The sequence below is a fragment of the Marmota monax genome, unplaced genomic scaffold (assembly GCF_021218885.2).
Source record: "Marmota monax isolate L192 unplaced genomic scaffold, Marmota_monax_Labrador192_F-V1.1 WCK01_AAM20220418_F8-fsc00400, whole genome shotgun sequence".
NCBI classification, from domain to species: Eukaryota; Metazoa; Chordata; class Mammalia; order Rodentia; family Sciuridae; genus Marmota; species Marmota monax.
The window spans coordinates 402,971-419,508 of NW_026692772.1; the positions used below are offsets into that span (position 1 = coordinate 402,971).

General features: G+C 52.4%; 1 protein-coding gene across 3 annotated transcripts in view; it reads left to right on the forward strand.

Moving 5' to 3' along the window:
- Nucleotides 1-16,538, forward strand: part of Sec24d (SEC24 homolog D, COPII coat complex component) — a 68,477-nt gene that overhangs the window by 11,514 nt on the left and 40,425 nt on the right. For all 3 annotated transcript variants that reach the window (XM_046447117.2, XM_046447118.2, XM_058580127.1), the window contains 5 exons: nt 4,006-4,154; nt 5,207-5,371; nt 5,523-5,647; nt 5,952-6,063; nt 10,175-10,302. In XM_046447117.2, the coding sequence (XP_046303073.1) occupies nt 4,006-4,154; nt 5,207-5,371; nt 5,523-5,647; nt 5,952-6,063; nt 10,175-10,302 (679 nt within the window). The remainder of the gene's footprint in view (nt 1-4,005; nt 4,155-5,206; nt 5,372-5,522; nt 5,648-5,951; nt 6,064-10,174; nt 10,303-16,538) is intronic.

A 16,538-nucleotide genomic window follows, 5' to 3' on the forward strand; every position in this document is an offset into this window, starting at 1 on the left:
ATGTCCTGCAGGGCAGGGCGTGGGAGCCTGAGGCTTCCTGCGTGGGCCTGTGTGGTGACTGTCACTGAGACCAGCCCTGGACCACAGAGGAAGGGTGCCTGGGGACTCCGCGGATGAGCGGCATTTGGCTTCAGTGTGCTTAGCGCACAGAGCGGAAGTCAGAGGGACCTGCCTGGCCTCACCCTCCACCTTCGCCCCAAAGCCTGGCGGAGGCCACAGGGGAGGGAGGAACCAGGGGCCGCCTCGATGCTCTGCCCGAGGGAGGAGAGGTGGCAGAACCCTCAGTCCAGAGTAAAGGGGGAGGCCCAGAATACACATCCTGTGAACTCAGGCACCTGAACATTCCAGACACCAAGGGCAAGCTGGCAGAGAAGGTCTTGGTCACGGCACCAGCTTGAATCCGCTCCATCTTGGTGACAGTGGCCTGCTCCCTTGGGTCAGGCTGCTGAGGAGGGAGAGCTGGACTTTGGCATCACGCTCAGCGTGTCATGGTGTCTGAAGGTGAGATCTGGGAGGCAGGACAGGCTGCGGTCTTCTGAGGGGCCACCACGGCTGTCCCAGTGAGTCCTTGGCTGCAGGATGGTGCTTCCGCACCCACAGGCCTGCAGACAGCCGTGGCCTCCTGTGAGGGGGCATCGCAGAAGGCCTGTGGCCTCCTGACCTCGGGCCAGCCTGGTGTCCCTGGGTCTCCGATGACCTATGGAAGGAAACCACTATGCACTCTGTACCCTGTCATCGGGTGGCAGTCCCTGCTGCCCCCTGTCCTTCCTTAGAGCACAGTCTGGCTTCCCAGGACCACACAGCCTCTGAATCTGCTCCCACTGGGCCTCCAGGGCACCACAGGCGGGTGTCGCCTCCCCTGGGGTTCACTTGAGGCCACCCGAGTGGGACTGGGGGTGGCAGTGGGTCTGGCAGGTGGCAGGGCTGCCATGCTCCCTGTCCTGGGTCAGACGGGGCTGCAGGCTGAGGGCCCAGGAGCTGCAGGGGAGCCCAGCAGAACACTGGCTCAGCCAGCACGGGGCAGGCAGCTTCTGAAGTTGGCATCTCATGTTTGTTGTTCCTGCACAGAGGATCCATCAAAGAGATCCCACTTTTTCTAAATCTCAAATGTCAAATGAAAGCAAGATTAGGGCTGGGGTTGTGGCCCAATGGAGAGCACTTGCCTAGAACATGTGAGGCACTGGGTCCGATGCTCAGAACCACATAGAGTAAATAAATAAAGTTGCTGGGTCCATCTACAACTAAAAAAAAAATTTTAAAGGCAAGATTAAGTCAGGGTCCTGTGTTGATTTGACTTTTTTTTTTTTTTTTTTGGTACTGAGAATTGATCCCAGGGGCACCGGACCACTGAGCCACACCCCCAGCCCTACTTTGTATTTTATTTAGAGACAGGGTCTCACTGAGTTGCTTAGTGCCTCGCTTTTGCTGAGGCTGGCTTTGAACTGGTGGTCCTCCTGTCTCAGCCTCCTGAGCCACTGGGATTACAGGCATGCGCCACCACTCCCAACATTGAGTTTTAAACATATAAGTTTTTGTTTTTAGAACACTGCAATTCCAAAGATAAAAGTAGAAAATCACACCCACTCATGTGTAACTTGATCTTGGCTGAGGCAGAATCAGTGTGTCACAGGCAGTACTACAGTTTTCTGCCTAGGGTCATTGCTAGGAGGGGTTAGCTTAAAAGTACAATAAAACCTAAAGTCAGGGTTTTTTTACATTGAAGGATAAAAAGTAAGTTGGGCTGGAGTTGTGGCTCAGCGGTGGAGCACTTGCTTCACACATGTGAGACCCTGGGTTCCATCCTCAGCACCACATTAAAAAAAAAAAAAGTGAAATGAGGTATTAAAAAAAAGATCAGAAGTAAGTCAATTGTAATTGATCTGTTTGGTGAGGAAGTGAAGAATTGGAGGCAAAAGGGACTCAGATCCCAAATTGAAGGTAATATGTTTGAATCTACTAAGAAAATAATTTTAATGAAAAAGGAAGAAAAGAAGCAACAAAAATAAGTTGATAGTTTTTCCGGGTGTGTTTTTAAGTGTGGAGTGTAATGGTTGGGTCACAGAGGTCCACAGTCCCTGCTCCACGGGGTTCAAAGTCCTGGTGTCTCCGTCAGACCTTGCAGAGTCTGTGCCTGTCCTGGTCCATCTTGAGCCTCTGGGGTGGAAACCTGCAGCCGGGTGATTTAGGAGCGACAGAACTCGCACTCACTGCTCCGGAGGCTGGAGGTCCACACTGCGGCAGGACTGGTGTCCTCTGAAGGCTGTAGCCCCAGTGTCTCCTCCAGGGGCACCCTGTGGGAAGGCAAGGGCCTGTGCGTCCTCCTGGGGCTCTGCTCCTTCGAAGGCCCAGCTCCGGGACCTGCCCGGTAGCACTGCCTGCTGTGGTTGGGACGGTTCCCGCCAGTGCAGACCTCGTCCAGGTACTGACACGCTGAACTGGTTGGCTCTTCAGAAGCACTTTTTCGAGGGGAAGTGTGGAGCAGGGCCACAGTCAGCTCTTCAGAAGCTGAAGTTTAAACTGAGCTAAATTCCATGTCTTATTGATCATCCGGTGGTGATCTCTCATTGATCATTCCTTTCAGTGGTGAGTCTGCCCTTTTCCAACACTGAATGAAATAATAAATAAAACCCATATTTGAATGTTTCTTAGCCCCCAAACAAGACTCTATACTTTAACCACATCATTTCTGTGGCAGAGAAAGGGGCCGTCCTGCCCTCCCTGCTGGCTGTCGTAATCCCAAGGCCAAGGGTCGTGAGGTGAGGTGGCGTGCCTGTGGTCACACCCCAGTCCACAGGCCAGGGTTGGAAGCTGGGTTCCTACCTAGATGTTGACGCCACGTGCTTTGTGACTCTGGGAAAAGTAAATTGAAAAGTGAAAAAAATATTCAACAATTTGTATGTTTTAAATGTCCTGTTAATTCTATCTGGGAGGTAGTGACTTTTGCTGCTATTTAATACTATTCTGTTTTTAAATTGATAACTTTGCTTCTGAAATCCAAATCTGAGTGAGTTTCAGTTGGTTGGAAGGACACGGTTTGTGACTCTCAGAGCCTCCCTCCTGGGCGTCTGTGAAGCCCCGCCACAGGGGAGCTGGTCCTCCTGAGGCGCCTGGAAGGCCCCACCTTTTCCATCCACTTAGTGCAAGGCTCAAGGCCTGTTGGAAACACACTCGACAGAGTAATTGTTGGAGGTTAAGATTAAGATTTATTTTAAAAATCATTCAGTTTGATGGAGGAAAGTGAGGAGAGGTTAGCGTGCTGTTTGGGGCAGTGTGGTCACCAGGCCGGCACAGCAAGCCACTGGCCTCCTCGGGCCCTGCCCCTGCCTCTCTCTGGGTGAGGCCCTAGGGAATGCTTCCCAGTGCACAGACGGGAAATGCAATCAGACCGCAGCACTGGGGAACATTTGATTTTTACTCAAAGTTTAAAACTGTAGGACTAGAGTCACAATGGCGTGGGTGCAAAGCACCGTCTGGCTGCTGTGGCCGATGAACCTCAATTGTAATCGATCTATTTTGAGCGGGAGTGCGCGCAGACAGGCCCCACCTCCCCAGGCAAGCACACTGGAGCTCAGCCCAGAACCGGCAGCTCGGCTCACGTCCACATTTCACAGGGAATGTGCTGCTGGCCTTGGAGCAGAGAACTGCGAGGCCTTGCTCACAGCTTGGTGGGGCGTAAGTGGACTGTCCTGAAGGTGGCCAGGAGCGTGGAGCTTTCTCACCCTGCTGCTGACCATTGGCAGGGTCCACACACCACTGTGGTGAGCTCAGCTTCCCCGTTGACTTCAGGCCGGATTTGCATCCACCTCAGAAGTGTCCTTTGCTCTGGACCCTGCAAGGTGTGAGTGGAGATGTGGGGAGGTGCTGCACGATTTCTGCAGAGCGCCGTCAGGCTCATCTGTGGCACACCATGCTCCTGGCCCCACCTGCCTGGCTTTGCCTGTCAGGACACCCTTTGCCTGCCACTTGCTCCAGAGGTGAGAGCACTGACCTGCTTTCTGTCTTCAGATTCACAGGCCCTGCACCTGTGCACAGTGTGGCCTCCGCATGTGCCCCCTACCAACCCTCTGCACAGCCGTCCTACCCGAGTCCCGCGTCCACGTCACCCGTCACCCAGCTGGGCGGCCAGCTTGGGGCCATGCAGCTCAACAGCCACGGTAACAGCCTCATTGTCAGCACTGCCTGCCTGGTGTGGGCTCCTGTGACTGAGGTGTTCTTCATTTTAAGGCAGCGCCAACCCTGGCGTACCATGGGGCACTGGCACACGAGTCATTGGTATTGTGTATGGCTGTGATGAGTTTGCTTTCTGATAACCCTTCAGATAACCACAGCACTCTCTACATTTAATGTCCGAACAACAAAAAACAGAAAATACTGATTTCATGAGGAAACATTAGAACACTGAAATTATTTTAAGAAATGTGAGGGAATTTTAAACTCGTGTTGTTTATTGTGGATCCCCAAAATAGAAATACGATGCTCACTGCCCACAGTGCTTTCAAACTCTGTGTGTCGACCATGGGGGAGGACAAGCTGGGGCCTTGTGAGGCGGCACACAGTCAGGTTTTGAGAGCTGCCCCGGCAGTCGGGCGCCTAGCAGCCTAGGAAATCTCTACTGTGGTGGTGGGACACCCAGCCAGCTGTTTTGATCAAGAATGTTTCATGTTGCTTAAACGTGATTTTTTTTACAAGTGTCCATTTGAAACCCCTGCAGATATTTCTTATATTTGACCAATTTCAGCTGGATGAGTCTTGGAGCTGTGAGCATAGCTCAGAGGTAGAGCACCTGCTTCGGGTGCAGAAGGCCCTGGGTCGAGTCTCCCCAGAAGGACAGTTTCCACGACGCCGGGGAACAGTCTGGCTGTCAGCTCTCTGCAGTGTGACTGGGGGTTAGCAGCCCACCCCTCTCTCTGGTTGCTTGTTCAGAAATTCATTTGATGGAGAAGCCCAGGATGAAAATGCCTAGTCAAACGTGCAGATTACCTGAGTCATATGTGCAAGAGCAAGAATTCTGCTGGCCCTGTTTCTCGTGCCTTGGCTCATGCACTGATCACATGACCCTAATGCCCCTGGGTGAACGTCAGTCCTGTTCTGTCACCAAGACCAGCTCTTGCCCCTTGTGAGCTTTCCAGGGCCCCAAGGGCCCCCTTCACATCTCTAGGTGAGGCACAGAGGCCCGGGCTGCGCTCAGCGGCGCTGTCTCCCGCAGGTCCCAGCGCGGGCCCCGCCGGCCCTCCCGCGTTCCCAGGCCCTCCGCAGCCCGCGCCGCCCTCCATTCTGCAGCCGGGGCCCCGGGTGCTGCCGCCACCGCCCACTGCGCTGAACGGCCCTGGTGCGCCCCCGCCAGCCGCAGGCACAGCCTTCCCGCCTCAGGGTAAGGGCGGGTGTGGGGCCTGGGTTTCCAGAGCCAGTGGCTCTCTTTAGGGGTGGGGGAATCCCAAGGCGAGGGGAGCCGGAGGCCGCACTGCAGCCTGCTGCAGGGGCCTGGGCCCAGGAGCCAGTGACCCTCCCTTCCCTTCTTCTAGCTGCCGGCTATGGCCCGCAGATGGGCGCACCCGCGTCCTACCCTGGAGGCCTCGCCCCTGGCCCTGCGCGCATGGCTGGGCCGCAGCCCCCAAAGCAGCTGGACCCTGATGCTGTCCCCAGCCCGGTGAGTGCCGTCTCCCTGTAAGGACTCGTTATCCATTAGCATTCATCCGCCCTGGACTGCAGAGGTTGGGGGCCACTCCTCCAGGATCTGGACCCTGAGTCTCCATTGCCGCAGGAGGCAGGCTAGGGAGAACACAGCCTGCGGTGAGGGCCAGGCTATAAGGTGAAGGGCAAGGCCAGGTAGCGGGTAGGCTGGGGGGGGGGGAGGGGCTTGGAAATCCCCCTGTGGGAGAAGGAAGGGTCAGCCCCGTGCTGGTATGGGGGTCTCAGCTTCCTTTACCTGCTCTTGCTGTGTCTCGCCTCAGATCCAGGTGATCGAGAGTGACAGAGCAGCCAGAGGGGGACAAGTGTATACCACCAATACCAGAGGCCAGGTCCCGCCCCTGGTCACCACCGACTGTGTGATTCAAGACCAAGGTACTTGTTTTCAGGGGTTTTACTGAGTGTTCTCACCAGGGTTGAAGCAAACACTTTGGGCAGTGCCCTCAGCTTGGGGAGCCCCAGCGCAGCTGAGAACAGCCCCCTCTGCTCCCAGTAGTCTGGAGCTTCCTGATCTGTTCCGAAAGCCTCTGTGTTGAACCAGCGTCTAAATCCATGCCCCCCGACACTAGGAGGGAGGGCCTAGGTGCAGGTCAGGCTGAGGCCCCCCAGGGTTTTGCCGTGTGCTGTCTACGGTGGGCCCCCTCACTTGCCCTATGAACTCAGCTGAGCTGCTGAAAGTGCTGGGGTTGTCCACCAATGTTGCTGTATCAGAATGGTAATTTCATCTAGCACAATTGCTTTTCAAGTTTCTTTATCTAATTAATTCCACATGCAGATGCTGAAGTGCTGGAGGCGCCACATTTTCTCCTTAGCTGTGCACCCTTCCCCTCACCCCAGCGAGAGCCCCATGTCCCTGGTCTGGCAGGACTCCACGCCAAGGCTGGCCTCCACATCTAACTCTCCTACTCCCTCTCCTCGTCTTTCAGCTCCTTCTCCTCTTCCTCTAGCCCTTCCTGAGGCCCTTGGCCTCCTTCCCGCTACCTTAGTTCTAGCCTCGGTCATACTTAGACACCTTAGTTCTAGCCTAGGTCATACTTAGACACCTTAGTTCTACCCTAGGTCATACTTAGACACCTTAGTTCTACCCTAGGTCATACTTAGACACCTTAGTTCTACCCTAGGTCATACTTAGACACCTTAGTTCTACCCTAGGTCATACTTAGACACCTTAGTTCTAGCCTAGGTCATACTTAGACACCTTAGTTCTAGCCTAGGTCATACTTAGACACCTTAGTTCTACCCTAGGTCATACTTAGACACCTTAGTTCTACCCTAGGTCATACTTAGACACCTTAGTTCTAGCCTAGGTCATACTTAGACACCTTAGTTCTACCCTAGGTCATACTTAGACACCTTAGTTCTACCCTAGGTCATACTTAGACACCTTAGTTCTAGCCTAGGTCATACTTTAGACACCTTAGTTCTACCCTAGGTCATACTTAGACACCTTAGTTCTACCCTAGGTCATACTTAGACACCTTAGTTCTACCCTAGGTCATACTTAGACACCTTAGTTCTACCCTAGGTCATACTTAGACACCTTAGTTCTAGCCTAGGTCATACTTTAGACACCTTAGTTCTACCCTAGGTCATACTTAGACGCCTTAGTTCTACCCTAGGTCATACTTAGACACCTTAGTTCTACCCTAGGTCATACTTAGACACCTTAGTTCTACCCTAGGTCATACTTAGACGCCTTAGTTCTACCCTAGGTCATACTTAGACGCCTTAGTTCTAGCCTAGGTCATACTTAGACACCTTAGTTCTACCCTAGGTCATACTTAGACGCCTTAGTTCTACCCTAGGTCATACTTAGACGCCTTAGTTCTACCCTAGGTCATACTTAGACACCTTAGTTCTACCCTAGGTCATACTTAGACGCCTTAGTTCTACCCTAGGTCATACTTAGACGCCTTAGTTCTAGCCTAGGTCATACTTAGACACCTTAGTTCTACCCTAGGTCATACTTAGACGCCTTAGTTCTACCCTAGGTCATACTTAGACGCCTTAGTTCTACCCTAGGTCATACTTAGACACCTTAGTTCTACCCTAGGTCATACTTAGACACCTTAGTTCTACCCTAGGTCATACTTAGACACCTTAGTTCTAGCCTAGGTCATACTTTAGACACCTTAGTTCTACCCTAGGTCATACTTAGACACCTTAGTTCTACCCTAGGTCATACTTAGACGCCTTAGTTCTACCCTAGGTCATACTTAGACGCCTTAGTTCTAGCCTAGGTCATACTTAGACGCCTTAGTTCTACCCTAGGTCATACTTAGACGCCTTAGTTCTACCCTAGGTCATACTTAGACGCCTTAGTTCTACCCTAGGTCATACTTAGACGCCTTAGTTCTACCCTAGGTCATACTTAGACGCCTTAGTTCTACCCTAGGTCATACTTAGACGCCTTAGTTCTACCCTAGGTCATACTTAGACGCCTTAGTTCTACCCTAGGTCATACTTAGACGCCTTAGTTCTACCCTAGGTCATACTTAGACGCCTTAGTTCTAGCCTAGGTCATACTTAGACGCCTTAGTTCTACCCTAGGTCATACTTAGACGCCTTAGTTCTACCCTAGGTCATACTTAGACGCCTTAGTTCTACCCTAGGTCATACTTAGACGCCTTAGTTCTACCCTAGGTCATACTTTAGACACCTTAGTTCTAGCCTAGGTCATACTTTAGACACCTTAGTTCTACCCTAGGTCATACTTTAGACACCTTAGTTCTAGCCTAGGTCATACTTAGACACCTTAGTTCTAGCCTAGGTCATACTTAGACACCTTAGTTCTACCCTAGGTCATACTTTAGACACCTTAGTTCTAGCCTAGGTCATACTTTAGACACCTTAGTTCTAGCCTAGGTCATACTTAGACACCTTAGTTCTACCCTAGGTCATACTTAGACACCTTAGTTCTAGCCTAGGTCATACTTAGACACCTTAGTTCTACCCTAGGTCATACTTAGACACCTTAGTTCTACCCTAGGTCATACTTTAGACACCTTAGTTCTACCCTAGGTCATACTTAGACACCTTAGTTCTAGCCTAGGTCATACTTTAGACACCTTAGTTCTAGCCTAGGTCATACTTAGACACCGTAGGTCTACCCTAGGTCATACTTTAGACACCTTAGTTCTACCCTAGGTCATACTTAGACACCACTGTGATCCCAGAGCCCTGACGCCTGCCCAGCCCGGCAGACTGGAGGGCCAGGTCTGTCTGTCAGTGCTGCGGGTTGCTACCTCAGCATTATGCGAGCTGGACCTACCTTAACCCAGGCTACTGGTCTCCACCATGCTCCCCTTCTGGATCCTTCCTCCGAGCCTGTGCCTCCGAGTTCCTCAGGCCAGAGGGTGGCTTCCCACTGGTCGTCTCTCTTGCTCTCACCTGTGGCTGCCCCCTGCCCATCAGCAGCCCTCACTGCAGTATCTCTGCCTGCAGAAGCTGGCTGCTCCTCCAGATTTCCGTGGCCTTTGCTAGCAAAGGAGAAACACAGGGGACTTCTGTCCCAAAGGCTGTGGCTCTCCCTATCAGGAGGGGCATGAGGGTTTTCAGGGAGTTCTTCAGTCACATTCCAGGTGTGCTCTGGTGGGGGTCCCAGGGTGCCCTGAAGGCTGTTGGGAGTCACTTGTTCGTTTGGGAGATATCCACTTCCCAGATCCTCAGCAGGCATCTCCTTCCTGTAGTGGGTGTGCTCAGGGCAGTAACTAGGGGAAGAAAAGATAACACTGTCTCCCTGATCTTATTAGGGAAGGGGAGAGGGGAGAAGAGAAGGAAAAACAAACATTAAAAAAAAAAAAAAAACCCTTAGAGCAATGAGGGCTGTTCAGAAGATGAAGAGACTGCTGTTACGTCAGGAGCCGGCGTTGCCAGGAGAGGTGTCATTGAGGGCCACATGCTTTGCGTTCTGGTGCATCATAAATCTCAAGATTCTAGTTAAGTTTTCTGTTGATTAAAAAATATTTTTTGTGTGTGTCAAGGGTAATGTCCGGCACTCAGGTCTGCAGGGAATGAAACATACATTAAAATAGACTGGAGTTCTCTCAAAAGTAATTTTCTTGGTACAAGTAGAATTTTCATTTCTCAGTTTCCAATTTTAGAAAAAATAGAGTCAAAATGAAATCCTGTTTGACAGAGTGTCCCTTGATAGCTCACAGCAGCTCAGTGTGGGCAGGAGGTGAAGGGTCATCTCCAGGAGCACTGTCCTTCCAGGTTTCTGTGCCTCTTCATTTCATCTTTCACTGAGCCCGAACACTGGCTAAGCCTAGCGTCCATGTAAGACCCTCCTTGTAGAAAATAGTAGTGGTCATTACACTGTCTCTTCCTGTACAGGAGAATTCAGAGGGCTCCCCAGGAGACGGATTGCAGAGTGTTTTTAGGAATGCATGTTTTACACTACGGCCTTGTCTAAGATACCTTCTGGGATATTTAATATCAGGGCAGTTCTTCCAACCGAATGTCAAGTGTCCCTCCTGCGTTTCAGGCCATGCCAGTCCCCGGTACATCCGCTGCACCACCTACTGCTTCCCCAGCTCCTCGGACCTGGCCAAGCAGGCGCAGGTCCCGCTGGCTGCCGTCCTCCAGCCCTTCGCCACGCCCCCTGCTGACGAGGTGAGAGTGCGCCCCCCATCACCTGGGTGCTTCCAGGACATTCTACAGCTGATGTCTGCAGCTGTGCCACTTCACCTCCTGTGCACCCAGTGCTGATGGGTACCCTCTTGTCCTGTGGTGGCAATGCACACGACAGACCAGGTGAGACCCCACAAGGAGGCGACTCAGTGTCCTGGCACAGCCCCGTCGCCCCTGTGGAGGGCCCTGACACCTGAGTCCTGCCAGGGAGACGACAGGCTGCTGTCCCAGTTTACCAGCCTGCTGCGAGAGCTCCTGGGCACAAATTCCTGAGCACTGAAGAGTAGGCAGCATGGGTGGTGCATCTGTTCATACCAACCGGAAGGGTGTAGCCAATGTACAGTCGAGTAGAGAAACAGAAGCAGTGCGCATTCAGACTCTGCGGGCTCTGGTCAGAACTGGCCTAATTGCTCACACCACTGCCACCCTCTTTCCAACGGCCAAGTGCCGGTTGCTCACAGCACACAGGTCCAACAGCAGGGAGAGGCGCTCTACCCATGGCACTGCACTCACAACAGACCCAGTGGGCCTTCCTGCTGCTCAGCAGTCTACCAGTTCCTGAATTCTTCATAATTGCTCCTGGCCTGGCTCTGTAGTTTACCAACTCCAGAACCTCAGCTTGGACTCACAATCCTGTCGGAGCAAGAAGAGGGCTATCTGCACAAGACAGCAGACCCACTATCTTGGATGGCTCTCCAGCTGACGTGAGAGCACTGAGCTGGGGAACCACGGGTGGTGAGCCACTCCAAATCAGCCGAGGGCAGAAAGAGGAAGAGAACCACACACTGGATTCTCACCCTTGGGATCTCTGCTCCCTGCCCCATGAGCGTCAGCGCTGCTGCCATCGCTGAGCTAGGTTAGGTCACAGGGAGAGGCCTGAGGTGCTCCTGGAAGCCAGCCTTCCTTATGGCCTGGCTTCATATTTACAAATCAGGAAGTGTGTCCCTGTTACCTCACCCATGTTAAACCTGGTGTCTCCCTTCTTGGACCCACAAATTCAGTACGATGCTTATACGCTCTTCTTCAGAACCACAGTACCTTCTGCAGGTGAGGTGGACCAACATGCTGACCATCCTGCGGTGTGTACAATGAGCGTGCATTTTAAATACTACTTTAACTACAAGTATTTTAAGCTATTTTCATGATTTGATGATGAAAAATTTCAAACATACAGAAAACTTAAAAGCATTGCACAATGAATGTCTACATACCTGCTGCCTAAATTCCACTGCAACTGTTCAGCTACATTTGTCTTCCTTCACGCACCTCCTTTTTATTCCTGGTGTGCTTCAAGGTGAGTGGCAGGTGTGAGCACACTTGCCTGTAGCATGCACATCATTAACTGGTGGCCAGTAACTGCTTGCAGATTATTTTTCCTTTTAAGGTAAAATTTATTTATGATAAAATGAACATGTCTTAAGTAGTCACTGAGTTTTGACGAAACTCCTCGTCCAACCCGAGCTAAGAGCATATAGACCTCAGTGAGCCTAGACGTTTCCCTGGTACTTCCCAGTCGGTCCTTCACACGGCCCTCCCTCCCTGGCCCCCACTCTCTGTCTTTCCACACTAGATCTGTCTTGCTTATCTACTCCATACAGTTAGAGCCATAGGGATGCACCCTTGTCCAGGTAGATCTCTCTCTCAGGAGTGTTTTAGAAAGTCACCATTCATTGCTTGAATCCATAGCTGACTTCTCGTCTGTTGCTGACCATGGTTTTGCTGTGTGGATATGCCAGTTTGCGCACCTTGTCTCCTATTGTTTTGGGGCTGGTGGGTACTTAGGATTGAACTCAGGGACACTCAACCACCAAGCCACACCCCCAGCCCTATTTTGTATTTTATTTAGAGACAGGGTCTCACTGAGTTGCTTAGCACCTTCTTTTGCTGAGGCTGGCTTTGAACTCATGACCCTCCTGTCTCAGCCTCTGACCCCCTAGGATCACAGGCATGTGCCACCGCGCCTGGCACCTAGTCTCTTACTGATGGACATTCGGATGTTTTCACTTTTTGGCCATTGTGAATAGGACTATTAAGAGCAGGGGACAGTGGATAGTATGACACTCAAGTGCACACCACCCTCAGTTAACAAGTGCTAATACTTTGTCAGATTTCTTAAAATAACATCTTTAGAGAACTGTGACTCTTTCAGTGTAGACACATCCGTTTGCCGGGCCCACTCCTTTCCCCTCTCCCTCTCCAGGGCAAACACTGATGCATGTGGTGTGTGCCCTCCCTGCATGGCTTCCAGGTGCCCACTTCCCAGGCAAGCCTACATAGCAACATGACAACATTCAGAAGGATACAGCACAGTGAGAACCAGGCCCCTCCTGCCATTGCCACCATCCTTCGGGACAACCTGCTGTTCCTTGCGGTCCATGTGTCTAAGGAATGCATGCAGCAGACCTGAGTGCCATCCTGTGCGGGATCAGCCTGTGTGTGGTCAGGCACTCGTCCCTGCTGCCGCCCAGCGGCCTGGCCTTCTAGCGTGGTGTCAGTTCAAGGTGCGTGCAGATGGAAGGAATGCAAAGTCTCTAGTCACTGATGAGCTGCATTGGGGGCAGCCATACAGGGGTGCTGCGTCTCGTGAGTCCCCCGCATGCTCCCGCGCTGTCGGCCTTTGTGCAGAGAGCTGTTTTTTTATGATCAGGAAGAGATAACCTCTGAAAGACACTTGCGATGTGTATGAAGTATGTGTATGCCAGTGGACGGGGTTTGTGCGTCGCACAGGCTCGCGGCTCCCAGCGGGGCTCCGGCAGAGCCCTCTCCTGGTGAGAAAGCCTACCCGGGCCACATGCATAGGGAACAGAGGAGAACCCAGCACTGCTTACCGGGAGCCAGAGCCTGACCTTCTCACCATCGTTATGTGCGCAGTGAAGCCAGAGCTTCCTGACGGGAACCCAAGCCTTGCCCAAGAGCTGGGGACCTCCCACGCCGTCCCAGCACCAAGTCTCTCCAGCTTTTTGGTTTAGCCAAATGCTGTCTATCTCTCCTGCAATGTGAGACTTTCCTTTTGTGAAAACTTGCTCTGCACTGGAGTCTCTATGCTTTCTAAAGAGATGAACAGATGAGGTTCAGCCAGCTGGTGGCCTGTCCCTGAGAACGTGCGCTCGGGGCATGCACCTGACAGTGCTCCTCCTCCTCTCAGCCTCTAAGGAAGTCCTATTCCCAGATGTGAGGCTGGGGTTGCTCTGGAGCCCTACCCCCCTCTGGGACTGGCAACCTGTGTGGGGAGTCACCCTTTCTTGAGAGGGTACTGGCAGGAGCTGGCCATGGGAGCCCAGCAGCCCCGGGCTGCCATTGTGCTGAGCCGAGACCACAGGCAGAGAGAGGAAGGCAGAGCCTAAGAGCCATGTAGGTGGCCAGAGAAGGATGTTAATGAAGCAGATCTGCAGAGCTGTCACAGCCAAGGAGCTGTCACGGCAGAGGTCCAAGTAAGGCGGTTTAAGGGTCAGAGCCAGCTCAGAGCATCAGCCTAGAGTGGTCCAGGTGTGGTCACTGTGGGCAGGAGAAACCTGCTGAAACCAGATGGGAAGAGGAAATGGGAGGTTCACTGCTGTGGTGATCAGTCAGGGCAAGGCCCGTGATGGATAACAAGGTGACAGGGCCAAAGTCCTCTATGTCCAGCCTTAGGGAGGCCCCTCCTTTGTGGGTCCTGAGTGGTGAGGTTGTGTCTGGTGAGGTTGGTGAGCTCCTGTGTCTGTGGTTCCTGACATGATTGGGATGGCCACATGTCCAGGTGCTCCTGATTTAGTTTGATGAGTTGGCACATAAAAGTTATTGATCAGGGGCTGGGATTGTGGCTCAGCAGTAGGGTGCTCACCTAGCACATGTGAGTTGCTGGGTTTGATCCTTAGCACCACATAAAAAATAAATAAATTAAGGTATTGTCTCCAACTACAACTAAAAAAAATATTTTAAAAAAAGTTATCGGTCAGTTTGTGCCTTATTGTGCTGCTGGGGAGATGGTGGTTGTTTACTTCTATAAACAAGATATGAATTATTTTACCTTGGCTCTCAAAATGGAGCAGCTCATGGCAAACTACAGTTTAATAAAACGGAGTACCTCGGGGTAAACACAGCCTGACGACTGCTGTTCTACACACCATGGAGTCACTAGGGCAGGCACAGCCTGAGGACTGCTGTTCCACACACCATGGAGTCACCAGGGCAGGCACAGCCTGAGGACTGCTGTCCTACACACCATGGAGTCACCAGGGCAGGCACAGCCTGAGGACTGCTGTTCCACACACCATGGAGTCACCAGGGCAGGCACAGCCTGAGGACTGCTGTTCCACACACCATGGAGTCACCAGGGCAGGCACAGCCTGAGGACTGCTGTTCCACACACCATGGAGTCACTAGGGCAGGCACAGCCTGAGGACTGCTGTCCTACACACCATGGAGTCACCAGGGCAGGCACAGCCTGAGGACTGCTGTCCTACACACCATGGAGTCACCAGGGCAGGCACAGCCTGAGGACTGCTGTTCCACACACCATGGAGTCACTAGGGCAGGCACAGCCTGAGGACTGCTGTTCTACACACCATGGAGTCACTAGGGCAGGCACAGCCTGAGGACTGCTGTTCAACACACCATGGAGTCACTCAGGGCAGGCACAGCCTGAGGACTGCTGTTCTACACACCATGGAGTCACTAGGGCAGGCACAGCCTGAGGACTGCTGCTCTACACACCATGGAGTCACTCAGGGCAGGCGCAGCCTGAGGACTGCTGTTCTACACACCATGGAGTCACTCAGGGCAGGCACAGCCTGAGGACTGCTGTTCCACACACCATGGAGTCACTAGGGCAGGCACAGCCTGAGGACTGCTGTCCTACACACCATGGAGTCACTAGGGCAGGCACAGCCTGAGGACTGCTGTTCTATACACCATGGAGTCACTAGGGCAGGCACAGCCTGAGGACTGCTGTCCTACACACCATGGAGTCACTAGGGCAGGTACAGCCTGAGGACTGCTGTCCTACACACCATGGAGTCACTAGGGCAGGTACAGCCTGAGGACTGCTGTTCTACACACCATGGAGTCACTAGGGCAGGCACAGCCTGAGGACTGCTGTTCTACACACCATGGAGTCACTAGGGCAGGCACAGCCTGAGGACTGCTGTTCTACACACCATGGAGTCACTAGGGCAGGCACAGCCTGAGGACTGCTGTTCTGCACACCATGGAGTCACTAGGGCAGGCACAGCCTGAGGACTGCTGTCCTGCACACCATGGAGTCACTCAGGGCAGGCGCAGCCTGAGGACTGCCTTTCTGTACATTATGGAGTCTCTCAGGTCAGGTGCAGCCTGAGTGCTCCTGTTCTATATATCAAAAAGCAACTGGCATGAGGGCACAGCTTGCTGTGCATAATCCACCCCTGATTCCTGAGAGTAGGAGCCAAAGGCTCTGAGTGGAGAGTAATCTCAAATTGTTCTTTCCACATGATGCTGTACAGAGGCTGATGGTGCAAGTTTTGAGCAAATAGTATCCCAAGTGTTGTTACAGTAGTGAGCATATTCCTTTTAGATGAGCCTCAACTGTGCTGGTGCGTTCTATCAACCAGTCCTGATTCAGCAGTTCCCACCAGACCACAAACCTGTGCACAGTATGTTTGCTTGAAGGGTTTCCCAGGAAAGTGGAAACCATACGTTTTGCAGGCACGCCCTCAATATCTTCTTCAAGTGCAGTGGAATTTGCACTTAGCACTGCAACAGTATGTTTGGTGAGCTGAATTGAATTCTTGACAACAGTCAGTTGTTTGTGGAAGACATCCGGGGCTGTTCTGAGTTCCTCCTGCTTGTGTCAATAATAGTGTCCTTGTGTGTCAGATGGACACACAGAATTCCTTGGATTCTACCATGCCATGGTTCAGGAGATGTCTTGGGCATAATAGGTGAGATTAGGTTTTCCACTCATGGTGACATCAGGGTGACGTTGATCAGTTTGTTCACTTTACATTTCCTGAGTTTGTGACAACACAAGCATCTGGCCTGGGTGTGACTGTGATGTTGCCCTCAGTGACTGGTGTGTGGCACAGTGTCCACAGTGTCCTGTGTCCCAACATGTGCAGGAGCAGCTGCTGGTCTGTGATGTGGCATCAGTTTGTGGTTGGGCAGTCTCCCAACGTGACCCTGTGTGTACCCCTTCTTCCTTCACTGCATGGTGGTGTGCACAACGGTCTCCTTTGCTCAGGGTTGACGTTCGTGGTCATTGC